Genomic DNA, 27,099 nt, shown 5'->3' with positions numbered 1-27,099 from the left:
TAAGATAATATGTATCGACCATCCTAATCCTCTGATCCCTTACTTCTTCTCCTCTTCTTACCTACATTTAACCCTCTTTTTACCACTTACTGTCTGCCACTTATACCCGTTTTTTCTGCTTTGGTCTATCCAGATTACAGCTAATGCCCATGTTTGTGTGGTTGTTTTGAGGGTTTCAGGGTCTAACGCAGACACTGTCACCAGACAGAGGTAATTAATTCTAGCCAACAGCCCATCTAGACAAAACAAAACAAAGCATTAAGCATTCTGTTTTTATTATTTGATAAACCAGGATATTTAGTTGTTAGTTGGTCTTTCTTGTGAAATGATGCTATTTGGCCCAAATTTTATCATTTAAAAAGGTTACTGTTGAGCTATTTTTACCAACTTCCGGCACATTCGGTAGTAACAGGGCTATAACCACCACATTGAAGGATCACCAATATTTAGTGGTGAACCTATATATTTCAATGGCAGATTCAATAAACTATTCATCAATTACCTTTAATGCTAATTTATGTACAGCTTTGCTAAATACTAATAGTTATTTATCATTAGTAAGCCTAACCCTAAACGCAACATAATTTTTAACTCGTCACAGAAAACTGATAAAGTAAATTCTGTGTAAAATCACGTTGTTTGGTAAAAAAAAGAAAAAAAAAAGAAAAAAAGAAAAGAAATCACAGTGAATAATTATCTCAGATCCCCCCCCCCATAAAAGATGAGACCAAAATAAAAACAGTAAGACTGTAAGAGAAACGTACCTCAGTTTGAACCATGAGGTCCAATTATTTAATGATTTCACGCTTTTAATATTAAACGTTAAAAAAAATTTCTTCTTAAAATGACACACCATAACTGAAAATGTAAAAAGCCTTTGAAAATACATACAAAAATCAACACTAAGACTTGATGTTTTCATTCCGTTTTAAAAGGAAGGTTTGGGTATAATTTATAAAAAAATTCTATACAACCCTTTACAATGCAATAGTGATGAATAGAGACACGAAAATTGGCTGATAATCCAATAGAATACAATCATTTAAATAAAAAAGAGTTTAAAAGTTCAATGTGTTCTGTGAAATTATGGATTAAACTACATTCTTGAGCTGATAAAAACAGTGCCGTTCAAAAGCTTTTTATTCAATAGAGTGTTCACTGTAGCAGTAAACAACTGAAAAACAGCAATCTTTTGTTCATTTGTGTTTGGGATTTTGTGATTTTCTTGAGTTAATGCCGTGTGTCTTTACACAGGTGGGAGGTGTCTACATTACAGACAGTTTACCAGATCAGTCAAATCTGCTAATCTGACACCAGATTACCGTGGTAGAATCAGTCTCTTAATCCAGTCTGTTAATCACACGCAGACATGGCTGCATGTTCCATCCATAAACACATATCTATATTCGCATTCATATACGTTCACACACTGTAAAAAAAAACACACACAAAATGCTCTGATATGTCACATATGCGCAGATTGTTATAATGGAATATTTACACTCACTTACACTTCTATGCACATAGAAATATAGAAGCACCTACAATAACCAAAACATGTGAAAACACACATGAAAGCATTAATAACACGGTCAAACACATTAGATTCACCAAAAATTCTGTATATTCTATGCTAAAATGAATCCTCAATGATCAAGTTACAAAATTATTTTTAATTAATTGAATAAATCATTATCCAATATATTTGTGTTAAAAATGTTTTATTAAAGGTAATCTGTACAGTGGCTAATTCCCTAAAATGTTGTGCATTAAAACCAATGCTCTGTCGTTCTGACATGTCAACTTGTAATTTAGCCAATGGCATTATTTGAGGCAGGTTTATCAGTTTATCTGATTAATGAGAGGAGTATGAAACCTGTTCGATAAGAGTCATGAGTTGTCACATGGTTCCTTGTTTTGTTTCTGTTCCCGTGCTTTTGTTTTGTAACTTTTAGACTCCATTTCCACTGTCAGCTTTTGGGATTAACAACTGCATTTACTTACAGGTGTGTGTCTTGAAATTCACACAGCAACTTACAGTAGTGTCTCTATTCTATTCTCGGAATCTGTCTGTATGAACAAGTCTTCTTCTTTTTTCTTAATCATGTTGTTTCCACCTGTGATACCCACATGTTCTTGCACACAAAATAAGTGTCTACCCTTTGTTCCTGTCTTGTGTTCCCCTTGTCTTGTGTGGACTTTTATATTATGCCCTTTTCTGTGCCATGTTTTGTAGTTCTTTGTAGTTTTTCTTGTTGATTAGTTCCTGATTGTTCCCAGGTGTGTCTTGTTTGCCAGTCTCCTCTTGTGTGTATATATATGTATACCCTAGTGTTCCTCATGTTCTTTGTCTGGTTTTGTCCTTTGTTGGATGTTTCGTTGATGTTTTCAGTTCTGCTCCCTGGTTTTCTCGTGTTTATTTTGGTTGTTCGTGTTATTATTTTAATAAAGTTACATGGATCCTGCCTTCACTCATCTCTGAGAGCACACAGCATTACAGAACTGCATGTTGTCAATTTTCCTTTTAGTTACAACATCCATTTTAATATGCAATGGATTATCAAAATTAAAACAAGAACATATTTTTATAGGTAATTATGTTGCCTAAAAAAATTATTTCATTTGCATATCTTAAGTGAGAAAATATATAAATCCAAAGGTTTCATAGATAACTGTGTAAATGTTTTAAATGTGTCAATTATTTATGTGTAATATCAAAAATGTGTAAAAGGGACAACTCACACACTTTTAGTGTTCTGATCAACCGTTTGCAGATATTCTCTTTGTTAAGTAGGTCAATTTGATAACATTTTAAACCAGATTACAAAACTACCACATGTTAGCATTACTTAGGCTGTCTGTTTAGCCCCTTATCTGTTCCAAAAATTATAATTAAGGTAAATTAATTAATTGACTCACTGTTCCAAATAAGTAAAACAGATCTGTATTATTACTCACATAATCACTATGCCTCCTTTTCGGATATCTGAAAAATGTCAGCAAATTAAGCTGACTTTTCAAGCTAAAATGCTGAACTCTTCTATCTTCAATCAGGGCTTTTCATCCATGGTGCACACTTGGGATGTTTGGACCCTAGACAATAAAATATATATATTTTTAACATATGTAGCCTACTATTTTAAACACTTTATTATTTTTTTACCTCTATACTCGTGCAATAAAAATCTCAGTAAAAAATATCTACATTTCTAATTTCCATTCTGGAGATATGGAAAATATGCCATGCTTTAGTGGACGATTTCTGTGCTTTGGTGGAAAACAAAGACTTAAAGGTGCTCTAAGCGATGCTGGGTGTCGTCACTTCTTGTTGACGTTCGAAGTATTGCCAAACAAACCGGAGGCTAGCTCGACCCTCCCTCCTCCTCATCCCGTCCCCTCCCCCTGTAGATTTACTGATTCATTCAAGGTGTAATGTCGCCAAGTTAGATAAATGCTTTCATATAATGCAGAACAGAATGCAGAAAAAATAAACATTTCCAGAAACGCACGATAAAACGTTTCGCCACCAGAAGTTAGAACTTTAGCTCCCAAGGACGCAATAATAGCAAGATAACGTTAGCTTTGCGTTTCCCAGTGATACACAACGGCTCAGTCGTAAACAAATTTTGTCAAAGTTGTCAGTAGGCTATAAATGAACATTCAAATTCATAACAAACAGTGAGTGAAAACAATCATTCACACAAACTGTAGCCCGACTGTGAGTTTGCTTGATCATTACAGTTTTTTTCAATTGTTTACACGCAATTTTGAAAACCGAATTTTTTTTAGGAAATAGCATGTGCTAGATTTTTGGCCAGACATTGTTATGTAAGGGATCATTTAGATGGAAAAAAAAAAATAGTGACAAACCCACAACATTCTTCATGATTAGTTTGAGATATAGGGAGAATGTACACAAATAGGCCTACTATAAACTTGCCAAGCACTGCACAACACTGATTTCTGCAGACTCATATTTCAAGTATTTATTTACAGTATTTCTTACCATAATCAGTTACAGTTATCAACCAACAAAGAAATCAATGAAAAAAATAAAATCTGTAGACAAATAAAAATGACTGCATGAAGTACATACAGTTTGACTCTGAAGAAAAACTACTGTAAAAGCAACAAGAATACTGTAACTATTCAGTTACAGTATCAACCAGAGGTTTGGTTGATCTCTTTGTCCAGCTTCCATCAGTGTCAGTCCATGGTTGATAACATGGTCAATAAGTGTTGCACGGATTTCTTGACTCAAATTTGGTCCTCGTCTTCTTTGTTCAGGTTCTATCAACTCTTCAAGTCCTTCTCTACCTCTTCCTCTACCTAGGCCTCTTCCTCTATCTCCTTTTTCTCCTCTTCCTCTATCTCCTTCTTCTCCTCTTCCTCTACCTGGGCCTCCTCCTCTACCTCCTTCTCCTCTTCCTCTACCTGGGCCTCCTCCTCTACCTCCTTCTCCTCCTCCTCTACCTCCTTCACCTCTTCCTCTACCTCCTTCTCCTCCTCCTCTACCTCCTTCACCTCTTCCTCTACCTCCTTCACCTCTTCCTCTACCTCCTTCACCTCTTCCTCTACCTCCTTCACCTCTTCCTCTACCTCCTTCTCCTCCTCCTCTACCTCCTTCACCTCTTCCTCTACCTCCTTCACCTCTTCCTCTACCTCCTTCTCCTCTTCCTCTACCTGGGCCTCCTCCTCTACCTCCTTCTTCTCCTCTTCCTCTACCTGGGCCCCCTCCTCTACCTCCTTCTCCTCTTCCTCTACCTCCTTCTCCTCTTCCTCTACCTCCTTCTCCTCTTCCTCTACCTCCTTCATCTCCTCTTCCTCTACCTAGGCCTCTTCCTCTATCTCCTTCTTCTCCTCTTCCTCTACCTGGGCCTCCTCCTCTACCTCCTTAGAGCCTTCTCCTCTTCCTCTACCTCCTTCTCCTCTTCCTCTACCTCCTTCATCTCCTCTTTGAGCTCCCCCTCTTATTCTCACTCTTCTTCTTCTTCTTCTTCTTCTTCTTCTTCTTCTAGCTCCTTCCATTTTTGTTGAAGACAGGTGAACTCACCTGCTGCCTTTTATAGCACACCTGAGTGCTGCGTTTTCAAATTAGCAAATGTGTGCTTCCACACCTGGTGGATGTGCATATCCAATTCATTCATTAGTGTGGTCAATGGCAAACCGGGGCTTTGTAATGACAAGGAAGTAACCTCACAATCCTTAACTGTGTCTAAGGTGTGAAAATGTGTGTAGAGTTTTACAAATTACTGTGTGTAATGTTTTGCAAAAAGGGTGAAGCTGACAACGTGCTTACAATTGTGCAAATCTAGGCTGGTGTTTTGCTCCTTGAGTGAAAGGTTTTGCTAATAGTGGGAAAGTTTTAATTTTAGTGTGTAAGCAATTGAAAAAAACTGTAAATGGAGATCGATAGCTGCTAAAAACCTATATGTTGTATTCACCAAAGTTAGCGCTGGCTGCATAGTTTGAGCTAATTATATCCGAGTATGTTGGCCTATCTGAAACCGTTTTAAATTGGTTTTTATCATATCTTAGTGGTAGAACATCTGCAGTATCTATTAATAATACCTTGTCTGAACATTATGAGGTACTTTGTGGAGTTCCTCAGGGATCAATTTTAGGACCACTACTTTTTAATCTATATATGTTACCTCTCGGACGTATCATCAGGAGACATAGCATCTCTTTTCATAGTTATGCTGATGATACACAGTTATATGTAGCCGTATCTCCGGTTGACACTGCAGGGCAAATTGATTCACTTGCAAATTGCATCCAAGACATAAATTATTGGATGTCGCAAAATTTCTTACAACTCAATAAAGATAAAACAGAAGTTTTGATAATTGGATCAAAAGAACAGAGAGAAAAATTGATCCCTGAACTAAATGTCCTGGGATTAAACCCAAGTAAAGTGGCAAAAAATGTAGGCGTTGTCTTTGACTCTGATTTTAATTTTAAAGCGCATGTATGTAATGTTACTAAAATAGCATTTTATCATTTAAAAAACATAAAATAAGACCATTTCTCTCTCTGTGCAATACAGAAAAATGAATGCATACATTTATAACTAGCAGGCTTGACTATTGTAATGCCCTCCTCTCTGGTCTACCAAAGACTACAATTAATCAACTACAATTAATACAAAACTCTGCTGCTCGAGTATTGACAAAGACCAAGAAGAGAGAACACATTACACCTATATTAAAATCATTACATTGGTTACCAGTTAGTTTTCGTGTTGATTTTAAAAACCTTTTATTAGTTTATAAGGCACTGCATGGACTTGCTCCAGACTATCTTTTAAAAATGCTTACAGTTTATGAACCTGTAAGGACTCTCAGATCATCGGATTCTTTACTTTTAACAGTTCCACACAGTAGAAGTAAAAGATTTGGTGATGCTGCTTTTAGCCGCTATATAGTTTAATGTTATTTTATCATTTTAATAAATCCTTCATACCTTTTTTTTATTTTTTCTTGTATTTTACCTGTATTTTGTATTTGCTTTTAATTTTTGTGCCTGTAAAGCACTTTGAACTACATTCATTTGTTTGGACCTCAATATGACCCCCTGGGAATTGCGCCACTGACCAGACCCGAGGTCCAGTTTCCATTGGTTGAACTTTGAAACGACATTGGAAAACACTGCTTCAAGATCACGACGCGATCGGATCCCGGAAGTCGTATAGCTGTAGCCAAGCAGCATGTTGTCATTCCGTGAGGATTTTCTGAAGATCTACGCATCATCTTATTGTGTGTGTGGGCTTGTTTGTGTCACGGTTCCTCTGGTTTCCTGGTCCTGTCCCGCACTACATTTCCCAGCATTCCCCTGGATCCTCACCTGCACTCGATTCCCTCATCACCACACCTGATCTCTATCACGTCATAATCATCTCATCACCAGCCTTTATATTCTGTTTGCTCTCACTCCCTCACTGCTGGGTATTATATATTGCACATTATTCTGTTCCCTTGTGCCTTTTAAAGTTCTTGTGCAGGGCTAGTGTCTGCTGTGTTGCTAGCGAGGTGGATCCTTGCGTTATCAGTAAGACATTATGAGGATCGTCTATTATGAGGATCGTATATATTCAGTGGATTGTTTGAGAGAGGACTTCACTCTTCTTCAGTGAGTTATATTCAGTGGATCGTTTGAGAGAGGACTTCACTCTTATATGAATCAATTATCTTCAGTGAGTTATGTTCTGTTGACTGTCCGAGAAAGAGGACCTCTTGTATCTTCTGTGAGTTATCCTTAAGAGACATTTCAAGAATGGACTTCCTGCGTTCTAATATTATAATTTAAGTTGATATTTCTGTCTGAAGACTTTTCCTAAGTTCCTGAACTTCTATTAGTCTGTGGAATTGCCTTAAATAAACTCTGTGAATTGTATCCTGGTCTTCAGCCTGGTTATATTGTGACAGTTTGACTCAAGACAACCTGTTCTGAATATAGTTTTCTAATTTAGTATGGTTTCCACCAAATGTTCGCCTCAGCGACAACTCTTCATTTTTTGTATTGTGATAGAGACCTTTTCAATGATACATGACAAAAGACTGTTATTTTTGATGCTTTTATAAATCACATTTTCAAGTAAAGTAGTCACGCTATGAAAATGGCTAATTTCTAATATTTTAGCAAATTTAAAAACACTCATTAAGAGTTAGTTATTTTACTTCCATTCACTGTAATGCAAGATTCTGAGCTTCCGGTTTAAGAGGTTCATTTGACATACTCAGATCTGGAGTAGAGCAAAGTCCAAATTAGAGCAAAGTCCAAATTAAAGGTGAACGTATTCATTTGCATTAATAGATATTGTAAATCCAACATCGAATATTACTTAAAAACTGATATAACATCACAATGGTGTTGGTGTTGAAAAGCACTACTTTAATAAAAAGAAATGTTTATCATGTTTCAAGACATGTTTAATATTATTTCTGTCCTGCCAATTATTTCCTCATCCAAATTTACTTTTATTTATACTTTTTTTTTTTTTTTTTTTTTATTCATTAAAATGTACCCAAAATTCTTGAGTTGTCTGTTAACAGTTCACACAGTCTTAAACCCTTGTGGATGTAACATGATAAAATGTGTTTTCTGTGGGGCGTGGGATGGGGGGTGCTGGATGAAATAGTTAATCTGTGGCTTGTAACAGAGTTAGTGTGGATTAGGACATGTATCTGCAGGATCAGATGGGAACATCGTGGTGGAGTGCTGGAGGCTCTGCCTGCTTCAGTAAAGTGCAGAGACTTCTGTGAAACAGCCATTTGAAAGAAGAAGAAAAATCACTTCCATACGGGCTTTCTCTCTTTTGCACACTCGTGACCTCATATGAGGTTATGTTTGGTGTAAAATCAGGGCATTCGCAGGAAGATATGTCTTGGTTGTTAGATATGAAGGTAAATGTATTAGGTATTTTCTGTTTAGATTTTACTGGAATACTAGTGACTCAACGATGCGTTGTTTATATATATATATATATATATGTGTGTGTGTGTTTGTGTTTATTTATTCAAATTCTAATTTCAAAATTCACTGAGAAATTCATAAGTGTGTGTGTGTGTGTGTGTGTGTGCGCACGTGTGTGTGTGTGTGTGTGTCAGAGAGATTACACGTCTTACTGTATTAGGCTACTCCCAGTGTCTAAATCAGATTTACTCAGACATTATTACCACATTGATTCCTCAACGAGACATTATTAGGAGCCTCAGATTAACAACTTCAGCCCCCCAGGATCATTAAAAGTGCTAGTTTGACAAATTCTGCCCACCAGTAAACCTCCACAAATACATACACACCAAGCCACAAAAACCTTTTTTATGCACAAGACAAATGTATTATTTTTATGTCAAAATAATTGAGAATTTCAGGATTCCTAATGGAATTGCTAACGTATTGTAATTTTGATCGAATAATCAATTAAATAATGTGAACATTTTAAATTTTACAGTTTGTACTTGTATTATAAAAAAGTCTCGCTACAGGACAGTTAAAGGATACTGTACGTTTATATGATTTTCTTTTGGGTTTTGTTTTAGAAGATCTACAGTAGTTTATGTTAGAAATAATAAAATCCCATAGCATTCTTTGGGATTAGTTCAAAATTATGATAGCAAATTCAATGGGAAGGATTTCTTGACTAGGGTGATGCAAAATAAAATTTGGTAAATTTATCGTTTCAGGTCATCAAGACAGAAGCTATAGATGCTTGTACAATTATTACTATTTTTTAAAAGAACGTAAGGAAACACTCTGAGTACTATTATAATTGTTCCATTCTTTTACTGTTTCTGAATCTGAGCATTACATTGAAGAGCCAGAGCTGATGGTTGAGTCAGTGCACTAGGTGGCAGCATGGACTGACTCTCTGATCGGGGTGAACCTCATGAGCTCATCGCTTATAATCAGGCCTGTTTCTGCCTGTTTGCTCTATGAATATTATAATAAAAACTGATCTGCAATTAGTCATGTCAAACACAAATGTATATATATATATACAGGGGTGATGAGTCATATGGTTAAACAAGAACACCACTAAATTCATGTATACATTTTTGTCTTTTCACTGTCTTAGTTGGAATTTTATTTTTGGGTTTTGGATGTCGACTTTTTAAGCCCTAAGATAATGGGTTTGTAACTAACAGTCTTAGCCTGAAAAATACCTTTTTCAATTGTTAGTTCTATAATTGTCTTCTGATCAGCTTATTTTAGAACTTTATTGGAGGAATCAAACAATATTTTTAACTAAGTGTGCTCCTCATTTGACAGTTTTACCATTTTCAGAATAAGAGTAAAAACGACAGAGAGAACGATGGGATGGAGGGGGATTTGGAGCGGGGGGTCGGAGGGGGGAGGGCTGGGGCTCTGTTAGTGACAATCAGCTCCAAAGTGGCTCTCGCACCAAACACAAGCTCTCGCACTGACACACACACACACTCATGGCAGGAGTCAATCAGTCAGTCATTAACTCAGGATGTGTGTGAGCTGTCCACATGAACACACGGTAAGAACATATGGACTTTTAACACATTATTTCCTCTGTCTCTCTCTAGAGTCATGCTAGTTTTATCCTGATGCTCTTTTTTTTCCATGTCGTTCCTACTCTTTTATTCCACTATCAAATCCTCTCATTTCCCACTTTATCTTCTGTTCTATTCTTGCTATGAAAGTAAAGACCATCTGAAGCCACTTGAAGGTCATTCTCTTAGCAGCGATCTACAGTAATGATTCAAATAATGATTGTAAAAAAAACTTTAAAAGTGGTTTTAAAAGTGTATTGACTGTCACAGGAATGTTCAGTTTATAATGAAGATGAATATTCTTTTCTTCATAATATTATTTGTATATTTTTAATAGTAAATAACTAACAGTTTTAGTAGTTTATAATCTAGCCTCTTAATTCAAATAGGTACTTTAACTTAAAAAAAAACTTCAGTACATGTTAATTTCAACATACTCTATGACAGGTCAGTTAATACAATATAGAATCCTGCATAATCTCAAAATGTTTCAGTACAAAAGTGCTTTCAACTATTTTATCTTCATATTTGTACTTGTAGATTTTTAGAAATGTAGTTTATGGTCTAACCATTTAAGTGTGTCTTTTTGCTTGTTACTGTATTAAAACAAAAAATGTACTGTAAATTTAACTTTTTGTACATTTCAACAAGTGGAATGTCAGTTCCAAAAAATATGCCTAAATTTTCTGTTTTTAGCACAAAATGCTTTGAATAGTTTTGTTTTCTATAGAGAAGATGTGTTTAGTTCTGTGTCTATGAAAGTCCTCACAAAATTCACTATTGTTTGAGTTGTATATTATAACACTTGTGTTAAGGAGCAGCCGTTCCGTGAAATGACTGGATTGATGGATTAAGATTATGGGATTGGATTTAGGCCTTTTCCTCTATTAATCTCAAACTGTTTTCAACCTACACATCAACATGATTCATAATTAGCCAATAAATGAGTTGCCATATATCACAAAGGTTCTGTAATGTTTCATAAAACAGGTTTAAAGCCAGATGTCAATGATTAATTTCTTACATTGTTTTATATTTTATTCTTGAACAAATGTGTCACTATTAGCCTTTTATCGTAGTATCAAGCCAGTTTTTGGAATCTTCTTGTCTCTTATCTCACCAGCTCTTCAACCAAAAGTATGTTAGCTAGTACCTCTTAATGTAGCCAAACTATTATTTAGTCACAGATTATCAAACAGTGCCAGCACTATATGGAGTTGAAATTAAAATCTCTAAAGGCACGTTGGCTTTTTAATCTTGACCTTCTTTAATTCTGATCCCCAATAACAATCTGCACAAACTCATGACAGTACAACAAATACTATGGATGTTCAACTGAATACTTCACAATTCACATTATTTGCCAGTTAAGAAAAATGTAAATGGCCCACAATCTTAACGGTCCTAAAAAAAAGCTTTAAAAAAGCAAACAAGCTTTTTGGGGAACGTTGTGGTGAAATATAATCAGAACATCTTAATAAAAGAATAAGGAAAAATATTTAATCCAAACCGTCTGTAACTTAGTGTGAATTAAGGAGCTACTGTATTAATGGAGCAGTCTTTAGCTGTCTACTCACTATTTTCTCTCTTTCTTTCCCTCTGCCAGTTTCAGATGATAAAACGGGAAGCCCTTCAATTCAAAGAAACAATAATTTAAACAATTTGGCACATTATTGTTTCTTTGTCTGTGTAACAATCGAAGTCTGCGCCTTTGACAACAACTTCCTGTTGCGATGTCTTCGTCTCTGCCACTGCCCTCTCTGCCCCCGAGCCCCCTGGCCATGGAGTATCTCAACGACTTCGACCTGCTCAAGTTTGAAGTGAAGCCAGACACACCTCCGCCTCCTCAAACCTGCCTTTACCCCAAACCAGGCCTCCATCCGGATACGACGGGTTCCCCGTATGCTCCTTGCCCTCCTCCTGACTCCAGCCTCAGCTCCAGCCCCTACACTTCACTTCCTCCATCACCCACGCTCAGTGACGGACACCCACCGCCATCGGCATCCTCCTCTTCCTCTTCTCTCTCTTTCCCGCTGTCCATCTCCACTGGATACATATCGGGCCAGAGCTCCGGCTCTCAAGGCAACCTGGACGGGAGCCCAGCCGCTGGAGGCCCCGCACCATGTTCAAACCCCACCTCGTTGGAGGATCTGCTCTGGTTGGCTGCACTGCAGCAGCAGTTCGGTGGGGAGCCCGGAGGCGCCGCGTCCCTGCTGGGAGCTCTTGGAGGAGTGCCGGAGCGAGGGGACCGGGATCGAGGAGGGTATCTGGGATGTGAGGATGCAGTGGAGGCCCTGCTAAACTCTGCTGCTGCTGCAGTGAATTCACAGGTATGAACTGTGTTATTTGGACCATGAATTTGTTTGAGTGTCAGGTCGAAGCACGTGAACACTAAACGCTTTAAAGCTCATTTTCGCACACCATTGCATTCCGAAATTTGTTGACAAATGCAATTCATAAAGCAATGCAAGTACATATTTGATCAGGGTTAGAGCTGAACTTTGCAGGAAGGTAGATCTCCAGGAACAGGATTGGGCACTCCTACAGCAATGGAAGACCACACATTTAGTAGGCTATGTACCACATAGCATCAGCAAGGCATTTACGTAAGCCCTACTCCTGGAGGTCAACCTTCCTGCAAGTGTTCAGTTCCAACCCTGTTCCAACTATCTTCCTATAGACTTCAAGTAACCCTGAATACCATGATTAGTTAGGTTGGGTGTGTTTGGGGTCGGTGCTGAAGTCTGCAGGGCGGTAGCTCTCCAGAAATAGGGTTGGAGACCCCTGCTCGAATGGAGGGTGGCTCTGGCAAGGGCTTAACCCTGGTCCTGAGGCCACCAGACACTGGACAGTTTGAATGTTTTCTTTATCTCACACACCCGTTTCATGTTTTGGAGAATCTGATGAGGTGTGTTTGAGTAGGAAAACATACAAAACACGCAGGACTCCAGGGACAGTGGCCAAGAGAGTTTTTGCAGGATGTTTTTGCATTCAAAAAACAGAGCTCAAAAGAATGTAACAGAGCAGGGTTCTCGAGAACACTTGACATGCCTTCATATTCTGGCGCCCTGCATAGAAATGGCCTTTTAAGGTGGGGTGTTTGTCCAAATGTGGCATTTTCATTATAGTCTCTTTGTAATGTGCTCTTTGTAATCTCTTTGAATTTCCTCTGGTCTTTCACTCTCAGTTCCCGGTTTTGTCTCAGAGTTCGAGCAGCAGTCACATGGGTGACTCCAGCAGTGACAGCGGGGCTGATGTTGTTCTTAACAAGCCGTCAGACATGTGTCACCGCCCTATACTGGTCGTTTCTTCCACCCCTCCATCTCTTTCCAATCTCAACACATCGACCAGTCCCTTCTCACAACCCCTCAGTCCACAGAGCCGCCTCCATCACCCACACCATTCAATGCAAGGCCATTATCATCATCATCACCATCATCATCATCTGCAACTCTCTCAGGTACTTGCAGTCACCAATTTATCCTCTAAAAACTTTGTCAACACAATCACATACTCAACAGTACCAAAGTGTTTTCTCTATTTGCTCAATAGGAGTTTTAGGCCACATCACAACATTTTGTTTTTTAGAAAAAATATATTTGAAAATCAGATAAACACAAGTTTAGGACCAATGAACTACATGCCCCATAAAGCACTGTAAGGATTTAATCAAACCAGTCTGTATCTTTTTATATGTATCATCAACAAACACCACTATGATATTAAGACTCTAATGCTACAAAATATGAATGCTAATGGCTAATGCCACTTCTACATTATATTTGTTAAATATTTAATTAACATAAGATAAAGAAATCACTGTAACGGGTGAGTGGCTGCAATGAAGCGCACAATGATATAATCCAACTAGAAAAATCTTTAATTACAAATATACAGAATAAACAGGAAACGCAACCACAAACAAACGTAAACGAGACCGAACACTGAACAGAAAGATATCAGGGCTTAAATACACATTGAGAGGAAATCAGCTGAAAAGAAACAGGTCCGTGGAACTAAGAACAACTAAGGAAACTAAGAACAACTAAGGAAACTAACTAGGGAACACAGAACACAGGCAAAACGGGAACAAAGTACTGAAGCAAAACGAAACCAAAAACAGTGAAACTAAACAGAACTAAACATAACCCTGACAATCACAGAGCTATGCCTGCATTTAATGAGATTTAATTAATAAATGTTAAAAGAAGGCAAAGTCTGATGTCGACATCCACCAGTTATACTAATTTGTAGATTGTTTGTTCTACAAACATTTCCTTTGTGAAAAGAAGTACACTTTAACATACTTTTTAAAAAATATATTTAAGGACATAATATACTTTTAAAAGAAAATACTTAAGAATATACTTAACTGAATGCAAATTAACTATATTATAGTTGAATGTATGTTAAATACAGTTAGCTGAACTTTGTAATGCTTTTTTGATCCACTTACTGTAAGTTTCTTCTATTGTCTTTGAAATGTAGTTAAAGTGTACTATACACTGTCAAATCCAACAGTTGTTCTAACACTTTTTAGTTAACTTTACTTAATGTCTTAACTTAATTGTAAAAATATAGTAATCTGTACTATTCGCATACTATGCCTTGTTTACTCAGAAAACCCAAGTTAAGATTAATTGATTGGTTTGAATGCCATTTTCAAGCAACAAAAAAAAAAAAAAACGCTTTTGAGGCGGGACAATTCTTAATAGACTTTTCTCTCATTTCCTCAACTTCTGCAGTTATCTTTCTCTGGTTGCATTCACTCATTTCCCAAAGTAATCTTGAATGTTGAATTGTCAATACAACTGAAACTTTTGAGAGAACATCACATTAGCTGACTTCATAAATTGATGTTAATTTTCCTAAAATGTTTTAGTTTAACTCACCAGTATGATGATCAGTGTTCTATTTGATTGGGCACTTGGAACTTCTTTTATATTATTGTAATTGTTGATACAGCGATGCAACAACAAATCACAGTTATTTTGTTTGAAATGAAGGGTAGAAATAAATAGATTGCTTTTAAAAGGGGAATTAAATATAACTAAATCACTGTCTTTTTTCCATGTAAATTCAGTAAGAAAGTGTTGGTGCACACGCCTTGTTTCAGTGTTCACATTTTGAACCGTGAATGGCTAATGGTATTGTGGCGAAGTGTGTTGAAAGCAGTTTAATGGATAGGACTGGTGGATGTCTGCCTCTAAATGTGGAGCAGCGCTATAAGATTATGGTAATATCTACTATTATTGTGATGTAATCCTGATCAATGTCACTTACACTCAGTCAGATTATGCTGTATGGAAATGTAATGCCAAAATCACACACATGCACAAAGACGCTCACATTATCTATGGGCCAAACTATGTACTACACAAAGCTCATACATTTTTTATTTTCCATTATCATATTATCCACATGGTTGTCATGAGAAAAATTTGTATTCATTTGTAAAATTTTATTGAAAGAAAACATTTTTTAAGCAAGCATGAAGGTCCACCCCAACTGGTGTGTAAGAAGATCGTACGGGCACGTACAAATGAGATTACAAATGAGATTAGTACGAATTAATGCGACCAATTCAATTGGCCAAAACGTAAAACAATTACAAATTGTCATGAGAGAGTGTGTTAAAATTATCACAACACATCATGAATAATTCATCATAAGTCATGTACTTTGCACAACCGTCCTTAGATCATTCAATATTTTACAGATTCATAATTACATTTTTCAAGCTATTTTTAAAAGGAATTTGTCTCCACTGTTTCAATCGCAACCAAAACTACTTCACTTAAAATAAATAAATGAATGAATAAAGCAAGCATATAGTAACAGAATATGAACTTGCTCAGTCTTATCCTTAGCCAAGCTCAGATTATCGCAGGTTTTCTTGCTATTACTGGTTTTTGTATTGTCATGATGTTTCCCGATGTTCATATCAACTGGTTTGAACCCAGTTCTAGTAGTGACACAAAAGCCACAAGGCAAACCAAACTAGATAAATAATACTTCTATATGACTGTGCTGTTTTCATCAGACTGTACAATTCAAGTGCTGTGTACTATTCATTTCTCCTCCATCATGTGAGTGTTTGATGAAGCTTTAATTATCATGATCGCACGTTGTGTCCATTCTGTGACAAATCTCTGTGAATCATCTTTTTTTTTGTCTCTTTCTCTTTCAGTGTGGGGTGGATGAGCGTTTTTCTGATGAGCAGTTGGTAAGTCTGTCTGTGCGAGAGCTGAACAGACATTTGCGTGGAGTGAGCAAAGATGAGGTGGTCCGTTTGAAACAGAAAAGACGGACGCTGAAGAATCGAGGTTACGCCCAGTCCTGCCGTTACAAACGACTCCAGCACCGGCACGCGCTCGAGTCCGAGAAACATATTCTCACACAGCAGGTACACAACACACACATCAAACACTGAAATATGACAAAACTGAGACACATACAACAAAAGTCAGTCATGACACAGTAGCTCTCTTCCGAAACCTGGTCAGCTTCCTACCTTGACAGCATTAGGCCTACTTGTTTCAGAAGAACTTGCTCAGATAACATTCAAAAGTAACAATCAGACTGACCAAATTATCAAATGGATGTTCGCATAATGTTCTTAGAACATATTTCTGTTAGCAATAGGTAAGAAAAGTTCTGTTGATTGCCAACCTTTTAATGCAACACTGCATATATCCTTTGCGAAGAAGTCAATCCCAGAATCCATTGTAATGAGCAAGGCAGCTCGCTTGGTTTTGAAACATTAGAAAGTGCGGTAACACTTTACAATAAGATCCCATTAGTTAAGGTTAGTCCTACCTAGCATTATCACAATACATATTTATTCATCTTTGTTAATGTTAGTTAATAAAACACAACTGTTCATTGGTAGTTCATATAATTCATTAAATAATATTAATAAATACAACTTTTTATTTTAATAATGTATTGGTAAATGATGAAATACACATTAACTAAGATTAATAAATGCTTTAGAGGTTTGTTAGTTCATGTTAACTCATGAATTAACTAATGTTAACAAATGAAACCTTTAAAGTATTACCAAAACTGTAAAGTGTTACAGAAAGTTCTTTCCCAATCTTAATCAAAAGTACTGTATTTCCAATCTATTCTTTTGATTCCTCTAGCTGGAGCAGCTGCAGTGTGAGCTGTCTCGCGTGTTGAGGGAGCGAGACTCGTACAAAGCGCGTTACGAGAAGCTCGTCAGTTCCAACGAAACTCAGCCTTCCCATCCCAACACCTCGCCTTCTCCTACTCCTCCGGATTACTTTTTGTGACAAAATGAACATTGAACAGAAGAGAATGAAAAGAGAGCTGATGAAAACGATGGGTGAAAGTAATTCAACAGAGCTGTAACTACAACTCAACTTAAAAAAAGCTATTTAACCAAAGCGGGTTGATTGTGAGGTGGACCTGAGCCCTGGATTGGAATGCTGCTGCTGCTGCTGCTGCTGCTGACGGGATTGCGTTTTTGCCCATTGTGAGCTTGTATAACACCAACCTGATTTCATAAGCATTCATAGCTATTCGTGTTTAAAAAGGGGTTTGTAGCATATGTGTATGTTTGGATGGACACTGAATATGTGCAGAACCAAAGAACTGACAGACAGTATTCAAAACATAAAGCATTTTACATATGTATAATGATTCCTCTAAGGATAAGACTCTAAAGTTGTTCTTACGTAAACACATTAACATTTTAGATTCTGTTAATATTGATATTGTACAGATTTAGTGTCTAAACTACAAACATTTATGTGTGCACATTTTCTACTAATACCTATGAATGCGAATGTGATCACCCATGGTAGCACAAAAGACTTGCTATCCCTTTGTGTTGAGCTATTTGTCATGATGAGTTTAGTTCTTACGAGAGTTTCATTGGCATTCACCAAAATGACTGTTAGAGATATAAATCTATGCAAAACTGCTGGCATTTTGAGCAAGAGAGTAATGCATACAGAATATATCATTATGTGTATAAGCCATCTGTGTGATATTTGCACTGAGGGGTTCGTAGTACCCATTGCAACACACTGTAAAACAATGCAATCAACAACCAAATATAAACACCATCGCTGCAAAAACGTCATGTTCATGCAAGTCAAGTGATAATCACCTCCTAACTTTGAGTGACTGTGTCTTTGGAAGTTACATTTTATGATCAAGTTAAGGGTGTAATTTTAATGTAACATCAAATTAATTTAGCAATTCACAGAGCTGGTCACTGTGGGTGATAGTAGACGCCTATCTAGAGCAGTGTTGACAGACGCAGATTTTTCTAGGAGGTTTACTTGGCCCGCCATAGGTCTATAAATTGACTTGGCTACAGTATTTCACTTATTTATTCACAGTATTTATTTATTGTTTGTAATGTGATAATTGTTTTCATTTGATAGTGTGTATCAATATCATTAATATTTTGTAGCAGGGTAAAAAATATAAAAAGATTATATTCATTATGCTCCGTTTGTAGTGGTTTCTTATGAAATAAACATACTTTTACCATTAATGATTGCGCAAAGCATTGTGGACTGTAAAACTGACTCATTGATGTGATGTGTGTCGTACTTTTATTTTATTATTTACTTATAATGTTAGTTAAGTTGTTTGAACCAAAAACATAATTTATAGTACCACATGACCATTTTTCAACCCTGTTGGGGCTGCTTCTCCTTTTAGACTTCAAAGTAAACGCCCATTGTTTTGATTGGCTAGCATATTTGGACTAAAATCCATAAATTGTATTTTTCTTGCCATTTAGCTATATTATAATGCTGCTTCAACACTGTCCAAATAATGCTTTAGAGAGTATAGTAACTGTAACGATGAGGTAGGAACGAAGCGGAGAGAGAATCCACATGCAAGCACTACTTTAAAAAAACAATCAGGTAATCCAGGGCAAACAACGGAACACGGAACATGGAATAGGAAACAGCTACAAGCAACAACGACCGACAAACAACAACTGAAGCACAGAGGTTTAAGTACACAGGCAAACAAGCTAAACAAGATAACAAGGGGGTGTGGTAAATCAGAAACACCTGGGGAGACTAATAAACATGGCACAAAACAGGAAATAACAAAAGTCCACACGGGACAAGGAGAACACAAGACAGGAATCATGACATAGCTCCCCACTTAAGGAGCTGATTCCAGACGCTCCTCAGGAAAACAGTCCAGGAGGGTGGTGGAGCGGAGGCGGATCCGGGGGTGGGATGGAGGGTCAGGCCCGTGGAGCGGAAGAGGGCCTGGAGACTGCGGTAGGACGGGAGGCCAGGGCGGAGCATGCTGTGCAGGGGACCAGGGCGGAGCAGGCAGTGCAGGCGACCAGGGCGGAGACGACCCTTCAGGCGACCAGGGCGGTCCAGACAGTTCGGGAGGCCATGGCAGCGTGGCCTCCCGATGGACAGGAACATTCCATGGACAGGAACATGGAATAGGAAACAGCTACAAGCCATGGTCCTGTCAAGGGACACACTGCCCCCCCAAAAAAAATTCTTGGGGGCGGCTATAGGGTTATGGGCAGGAACAGACACCGGCTCGGGAACATTAACAGACACCGGCTCGGGAACAGGAACCGACAGCGTGGCGGCGGCCATCTTGTCCGGAAACACTGGTTCAGTGGCGGCCATCTTGTCCGGAAACACTGGCTCGGCGGAAGACACGTGAACAGTCTCTGGATCAGCAGACGTGACGTGAACAGTCTCTGGATCGGCAGACGTGACGTGAACAGTCTCTGGATCAGCAGACGTGACGTGAAGATTCTCTGGATCGGCAGACACGTGACGTGAACAGTCTCTGGATCGGCAGACACGTGACGTGAACAGTCTCTGGATCGGCAAAAGTGACGTGAACAGTCTCTGGATCGGCAGACGTGACGTGAAGAGTCTCTGGATCGGCAGACGTGACGTGAAGCTCTGGCTCGGCAGGGCTGACGTGAAGCTCTGGCTCGGCAGGACTGACGTGAAGCTCTGGCTCGGCAGGACTGACGTGAAGAAACTCTGGCTTGGCGGGTACTGTGGGGCAGCAGGGCTCCTTGTCCACCAAACCCACAGTTAAGGTTGAGCCGCACAGTAACAGGGCCAAATCAATATAAAATCCTAAAGTCCATTGAGGATTGTGCAGTGGCATGGCTGACCCGAGTGGCTCAGATGGTCCCCCTCTAAAAAATATCATGAGGCACAAAGAATCCATTGAAGTTACATTTGCCAGTTCAATAAAGTCTCTCACATACTCCTCTATGGGCCGGTCTCCCTGACGAAGACACAGAATCTGTGCTGCTGGATTCATCGTGGGTCGGTCATTCTGTAACGATGAGGTAGGAACGAAGCGGAGAGAGAATCCAAATGCAAGCACTAATTTAATTAAACAAACAGGTAATCCAGGGCAAACAACAGAACACAGAACTCAGGACAGGAACATGGAATAGGAAACAGCTACAAGCAACAACGACTGACTGAGATAAGGACTGTTTTCTTGCAGGCCAAAATGTTTATTATTTGCATTCAGGTTTTTCCTGACGAAGAACCATCTATTCAGATGTAATATAATGCATTCAGCCTTTATACATTCACATTCTTTTTTCAGGAAAAAAAACAAAATAATATGTAACAAATTTTAGAAATCACACAACTGAAAAGTTACGACACAGTATAACCGATGGAAGGACGAGCCAGGATTGAATCAGGAGCCCGACCGCCAAAGGTCACGGCGTGAAAGGATGAGACCCAGGTGGAACCCAGGAGATGAAAGGCCTGGAGGGCCAAGGCGGAGCCACAGGCATCTGTGACTGAGGTGGAAAAAGCGGAATTGGCAGACCTGGGTGGAGTCGGTGTGACTGAGGACAGTGGCAGAACCAGAGGAAAGGAGAGTCGAGGTGAAGCTGGAGATCCGGAAGTCCGAAGTGGAGCCAGAGTGACGATAGACCAAGGTGGAGCCAAGTGGGAGGAGGAAGCCTAGCAGAGCGTGAGGGAAGACATACCATGGTGGAGCCTTGGGAGCGTGGAGCTAGTGGAGCAGAGTGCCAAGGTGGAGTCTGGGGCTCCAAAGCTAGAGGTGGAGCTGAGAGATCCTCAGACCAATGCGGAGTCGACAACCAGGAAGCCCAAGGAGATCTGAGCAGCAGGGCAGAGCAACTGAGAGAGGAGCCAAGGGGCTGAAGGGAGACAGCGGAGGCGATGCAGATGCACTGGATGGTGTTAGCAGAAGAGGAGGAAGAGGCAGGCTGAGCTGAACCAGCAGCGATGAAGATGACTTGAAACTGGGCTGAACCAGTGGTGATGAAGATGACTTGGGGCTGGGCTGAACTAGTGACAACAAAGACAACTTGGGACTAGGCTGAACCAGAGGCGATGAACATTCATTGGGACTGGGCTGAACCAGTGGCGACGAAGACAACTTGGGACTGGGCTGAACCAGTGGCGACGAAGACAACTTGGGACTGGGCTGAACCAGTGGCGATGAAGAGAAAAATGTGACTGGGGACTAGGCTGAACCAGCGGTGGCGAAGGAGACAGGAGACTGGACGGGACCAGTGCAGACTGGAGACCTTGAAACATGACATCATCCAAACAATCAAATAATTATTAATTGGGTGACAAAGCTCAGTGAGCGCACTTCAGCGATGGGAGTATGGGTGGGGCTCTAATCCATGCAGCCGGACTCTACTAATATGCCCTCAGTGATGGACACTGGTGCCGGCTAATGCACCTGGTCTGAATCTGCGATGGGCTCGGGCTCCAGGACGGAGTTTACCTCAGCATTTGCTCTGGCTTTGACTTCGTGGCGGGTTCAGGCTCCAAGTCTGCGGTGGGCTCTGGCTACTGGTCCGCTGCGGGCATGGCTGAAGGTTGGCTGGGCTCTGAGTCCATGGTGGAATCGGGACTGGAGATGTCCTCCTCTGCGGGGCAGATGGTCAGTGAAGATCCACACTTAACCAGCACTCACTCCACATAAGCAGTGAAGCTCTCTTGAGGACCGTCCACGGGTAGGAGTGCCCTCGACCGCTCATTGGGGCTGGTGTTAAAGAATGTCCAGAGCGAGAGAGCGGGATAATGGATGAGACACACCAGATCTAGAAAATCCCACGTGTGGTCTTCAAGGGAACGACACCCCTGCTCGAGCAGGAGGCGAACTGCAGGTATATTCATATTTGTCTTTCTCTTTTTACTCGTTTCGATGGATCTGCATTCTGTCCCATAACGGCTGTGTAGTTGAATCCAAGAAAGATGTGTGATGCAGAATGAACAATACTTAGAAACTTTAATGAACACTGAGAAAAATCTTAAGCAAACACTACACACTTAACAATGACATTGACGATGCAGAACTCAGAAAACAGAGGGCTTAAATGCTCTGGGAATGATCATTAACGAAACAAGGAACAGGTGTGTAACTAATCCAAAACCATACCAACAAATCAAGGAAAAATCAGGCTGACAGAAACCATGAAATGAAAACTAAACAGAACATTACTGTGACAATAATATAATATTAATTAAATAAAAGGCCAATTGTAATTAAACACAACACTTTAAAAAAAAAGTAGACTTTCATGACACACACTTTTTAACACACTAAAGTGCACTTTTTAATAATGTCAAATTAAATGTTTTATTTTGAAGAACGTTTAAATCATGTTTTAATCATCTTTTTTCTTGCTTTAAAGAAGTACACTTATTTTGAAGTACTGACAAACTTAGGCCATGTCCACACGGACACGGGTATTTTTATAACCGGAGTTTTTCCTACAGTGTTTTAAAAAAAAATCCCGTCCACACATGCTCGGTCTCCGTCTACATGAAAACGCAAAAACACGCGATCGAGCGCGGTCAAGAGCATGCCACGCCAGCAGGCGGCGATATAAACCTTAACCGTAAAGCCACGTTGGCCAATCAGAAGCGCAAATCTGACGTCAAACACAGCGGATAACGGCGCACACTCTGACGTCGCAAGGCAAAAACCCCGGTTTCACTGTCTACACGACAACACTGTAACCGGCGTTTCTGAAAATCCTCACCCTGGCAGGGGTTTTCAAAAATGTTCGGTTTCAGTGCGTTTTCGTGTGGACGAACGGCCGAACCGCGTAAAAAAAGTCACGGTTATAAAAAACCCGTGTCCGTGTGGACATGGCCTTACTCACATGTAAAGTACTTGACTATAATTTTACCTGTAGTTTGTTAATTGAACATGAGAGCTTGCCAGCTCTCAAAAGAAATGTTTGGATTGTGCTATTGTCTTCAGTGTTATATGTCTGATGCTCTTAACCTTCTTAAAGAGACAAAACTGTGACCATATTTATGCTAAGAGATAAAAGAGACAAGCCTGGGAAAACCCAGACAATTTCTGGCAAATTTAGATTTGCTCTGAAAGTTAGTCTGGCAAAGAGCTCATTCAAGCTCATTTCCAATCTGTCGAAATTGAGGCACCAATCAGAAATTTTGAAGCAGATTTTGGGATTTTGAAGCAGATTTTGTAGCCTACATTACAAAGATGGATGCCGCCGTCGAACATCGCCGTTCGAATCAGTTTTAAGCAATTTGAACGTTTCCTTTTTGTTAAAAACCGAGCAAAGAACAACACTGGGAGATGTTTCTCCGCCGCTCTGCATACGTCATCTCCTTCATCGCTCTGATTGGTTTTAGGTCTATCTGCGACGTCCGTTGGTGACGCCCCTCTGGAAATGATTTGTCTATGACGCTTTGCCAGACCATAACTCAGTTACAACTGAGAATGCTCTGGTTTTAACCAGGCTAAAAAGAGACACTATATTCACCAAAATACAAAAATTAACAAATGAGCAAATAATTTAGATAAATGATAAACAAATAAATCAAAAACACTTTAGGAACCCTGAGCTATTCTTGTCAAGCAAGAGGTGTAAAACCACTACTTTTTGCTTTTCAACTTTAGCATCTCAACAGGAACAAATTAACCAGCACCACTCATATTTTCTTGTGTATAAATCTAGTTTTATTTGACCTCTTTTTTTTAAACCTTTATTTCCTGTCCATCTCTTTCATTTCAAACGTGTCTCTGTGATTGTTTCTTTTCCACCATTCTCTCCCGTCTCTCTCTCTCTCTCTCTCTCTCTCTCTCTCTCTCTCTCTCTCTCTCTCTCTCTTTGTGTCTCTCTGTGAATCTGACCCTGGATGAGAGTTGTTTAGGATGAGCTCACGGTTGTCCCTCCTCCCTCTTTCTCTCTTTCTGTCTCTCTCGCTCTCTCTCTCGGCGGAGCACAATACCATGGGGATTATGGGTATAATGGAGCGCAGGCCGCTCTCTGCCGGGCCTCATTGTCTATGAGAGGGGCACTATTGTGGACAGGACGTACACACTCTCACCCCACTGCTGTGCTATACACACATATCTAAACAAGCACACACAAAACAGACAAACACTATCCTGGATATAATATTTAAAAAATTACATTTACATACACAATAGTACTAGATAGCTAGATCTATTATTAGTAAGTTTACAATAGCTTGTACACCATAGATGGCAGAACAGAGTCAGATTTTATTTTACATTTTAACTTCTAAATAAACAGGACATTTTTCGTTTTTGAAACATGTAAAACAAGAATATTAGGACATCGAATGAAAAAGTACTATTTCCAGGTCATTCATTCAGTGACCATGTTATTAAGACATAGATGGCTTAATCTAAAGGTCAGATTTCCTTTCATAAATTAGGATGTTCAAATAAGATCCGTTTAATAGTTTGACTAAACTATTAAATGAAATTAAGAATGGAAAATATTTCAAAAATATTAAGTAGCCTATTTGGTCAAATTAATTTATGTATTATTACAACATCCACTTGAGTTGAGATAGATAGAACCTGATGATCATGTTATCATTGATCACCTAGACGCAACGAAATCTTTTGTTCAGAGATTAGAAAGTTAACATGGTCATTGCCACAAGTTTGATTCATTGCCCAGAAATAGTGCAGATTCTGAGATATTTAGTATTTATTTGAATTTTGTATTGAGCACATACAATGATAGGATGATATGGGCCGTTTTTATTTTATTTTTTTAGTTCAGCTGCAGGTGTGATGTTGCGTAAAGGTTTCTATAACTACTGAAATTAAGAATGACATCAGTATAGGAATATGATGTGGGTTGTTCTCTGCTGCCCTCTACTGTTCATGTTGTTCATTGATTCATCTGCACCTGAGAGGATCTGCTTGACCTGTCAGATCTTATTTTGTGGTGGTTGCTGAAGCAAAAATAATTTCTAGTGATTCTGAAATTGTGTCGCTATCATCATGTCCTACTTCATGAAAGTCATGAAAATATTTAAATCACATCTTTCTTGCACTTTGTATCATATTATCATAATTGGCGTTGGAAAAATATGATGAAATGTGTCATGTATATTAATTATTTTACATAGGTTGACTCTACTCTTATATAATTGTACTATTTTTAATGAATTCATATATGTATATACTCAAACTCAAATAAAGGTACAAGTATGTTTATAAGACATGAGGCCTATAATAGTGTACATGTAAAACACACTTTCAGTGAAAAATAGTTTCAGTTTTTTTTTTAAGAAATTGGTACTTTTATTCAGTAAGGACACGTTAAATTGATCTAACATGACATTAAAGGGATAGTTCGGCCAAAAATGATATTTAAACCATGCATTACTCACCCTCAAGCCGTTCGAGATGCATATGTCAATCTTGTTTCAGACGAACACATTTTCAGTTATTTTAGAAAATGTCTTAGACCCTTCAGTGGATATAATGTGAAGCAATGGGGTCCACCTCCTTCAAGTCCCAAAATGTGCATATATCCTTCACAAAAGTAATCCATCCGGCTCCAGGGGGATAAACGAAGGCCTTCTGAGGGTAATCCGTGCGGTTTTGTCGTAAAAATATACTGAAAATGTGTTCGTCTGAAACAAGATTGACATATGCATCTCGAACGGCTTGAGGGTGAGTAATGCATGGTTTAAATATCATTTTTGGCCGAACTATCCCTTTAAATGCATTTCTACAATAAAAAATATATCAAACAAATGCTGTTCTTCAAACTTTCTGTTCATCAAAGAATCCTGAAAAATCCTGCAATATTAGCTACAGTTTTTAACCGTATTTTTCATCAAATAAATACAGCCGTGGTGAACACGAATCTTCTTTCAAAAATAAAATATCTCACTGACTTTATTGTCACATCTGTACAAAGTGTGAAGAGTGAAAATCTTGCCAATAAAGGTTATCTCCAGATTGACAGCGCCCTCTGCTGGACTGTCTAATACTGGCCTCCAGAACAGTTTAGATCAGGGGTGCTCGATCCTGTTCCTGATCAAACACACCTGAAGCAGCGGATTAAGATCTTCAGGAGCACTTGATGATTACAGACAGGTGTGCTGGATCAGGGTCTGATGACCTCTGCAGGGTAGATCTCCAGGAACAGGATTGGGAACCCCTGTTATAGAGTAATTGGGTGCTTCTTAGGAGCTGTTTACATGACACCGTTTTCAACTCAAAACGTAAAACTTTTTTTGGGTGCCTGAAAACGCAAACTTTTGAAAACGGGTTTCAAAGTGCACGTTTTTGAAAACGGTCTCCGTGTAAACAACAAAAACGTGAATATTTGAAGACAATGATATCATGCACATGCGTATGCATGTTTCATCGCCATCTAACGCCTGGCAGCAGAATACAGCGTTTGTAGTCGTTTTCGTGGATCAGTGAGAAAGAATGGGGGATGGTTTCGACAATGGCGTCGCCTGTACACGGAAAACTCAAAGGAAAAACGTCACTGTTTTAAGCATATCATTGTCGTGTAAACGTACCCTAAAATCCCCCGCCACTGCATATTTTGGGTGCATCTCAATTCTCAGAAGGAGGTGAAGAAAGGAGTGACGGAGCATCCTGAGGGGTGGAGCTCAGCTAAGAAAGGAAATGAGGTTATGCCGAGCGTCACGTGACCAAGCCGGAAAACAGATCACATTGCTTCTGATTCAGGTCTTTTGTATGTGCTTCATGAAATTTTTTGCGTTTTTACTCAAGATAACTTAAAAGGAGC

The 27,099-nt window shown here is 39.0% G+C and overlaps 2 protein-coding genes across 2 annotated transcripts in view; one reads left to right on the top strand and one right to left on the bottom strand.

Annotated features, from left to right (window-relative positions):
- The window catches only part of prkg3 (protein kinase cGMP-dependent 3), a 73,361-nt gene extending 58,712 nt beyond the window's left edge, over positions 1 to 14,649 (bottom strand). Inside the window, exon 1 of the mRNA XM_056248946.1 lies at positions 14,645 to 14,649. The gene's annotated coding sequence lies outside the window, so the exon portion shown is untranslated. The remainder of the gene's footprint in view (positions 1 to 14,644) is intronic.
- On the top strand, positions 9,896 to 17,697 carry nrl (neural retina leucine zipper). The gene is made up of 5 exons (XM_056249259.1): positions 9,896 to 10,009; positions 11,632 to 12,355; positions 13,213 to 13,485; positions 16,216 to 16,431; positions 17,174 to 17,697. The coding sequence occupies exons 2-5, from the start codon at positions 11,759 to 11,761 to the stop codon at positions 17,321 to 17,323; spliced, it is 1,236 nt and encodes a 411-aa protein (XP_056105234.1). The 5' UTR covers positions 9,896 to 10,009; positions 11,632 to 11,758; the 3' UTR covers positions 17,324 to 17,697.
- Positions 17,698 to 27,099: the final 9,402 nt, after the last annotated feature.

Source organism: Rhinichthys klamathensis, unplaced genomic scaffold, assembly GCF_029890125.1.
Source record: "Rhinichthys klamathensis goyatoka isolate OS25496 unplaced genomic scaffold, OSU_Roscu_1.1 h1tg000001l_1, whole genome shotgun sequence".
Taxonomy (NCBI): domain Eukaryota; kingdom Metazoa; phylum Chordata; class Actinopteri; order Cypriniformes; family Leuciscidae; genus Rhinichthys; species Rhinichthys klamathensis.
The sequence above is the reverse complement of the archived record's forward strand: the minus strand, read 5'-3'. Positions and strand labels throughout refer to the sequence as shown.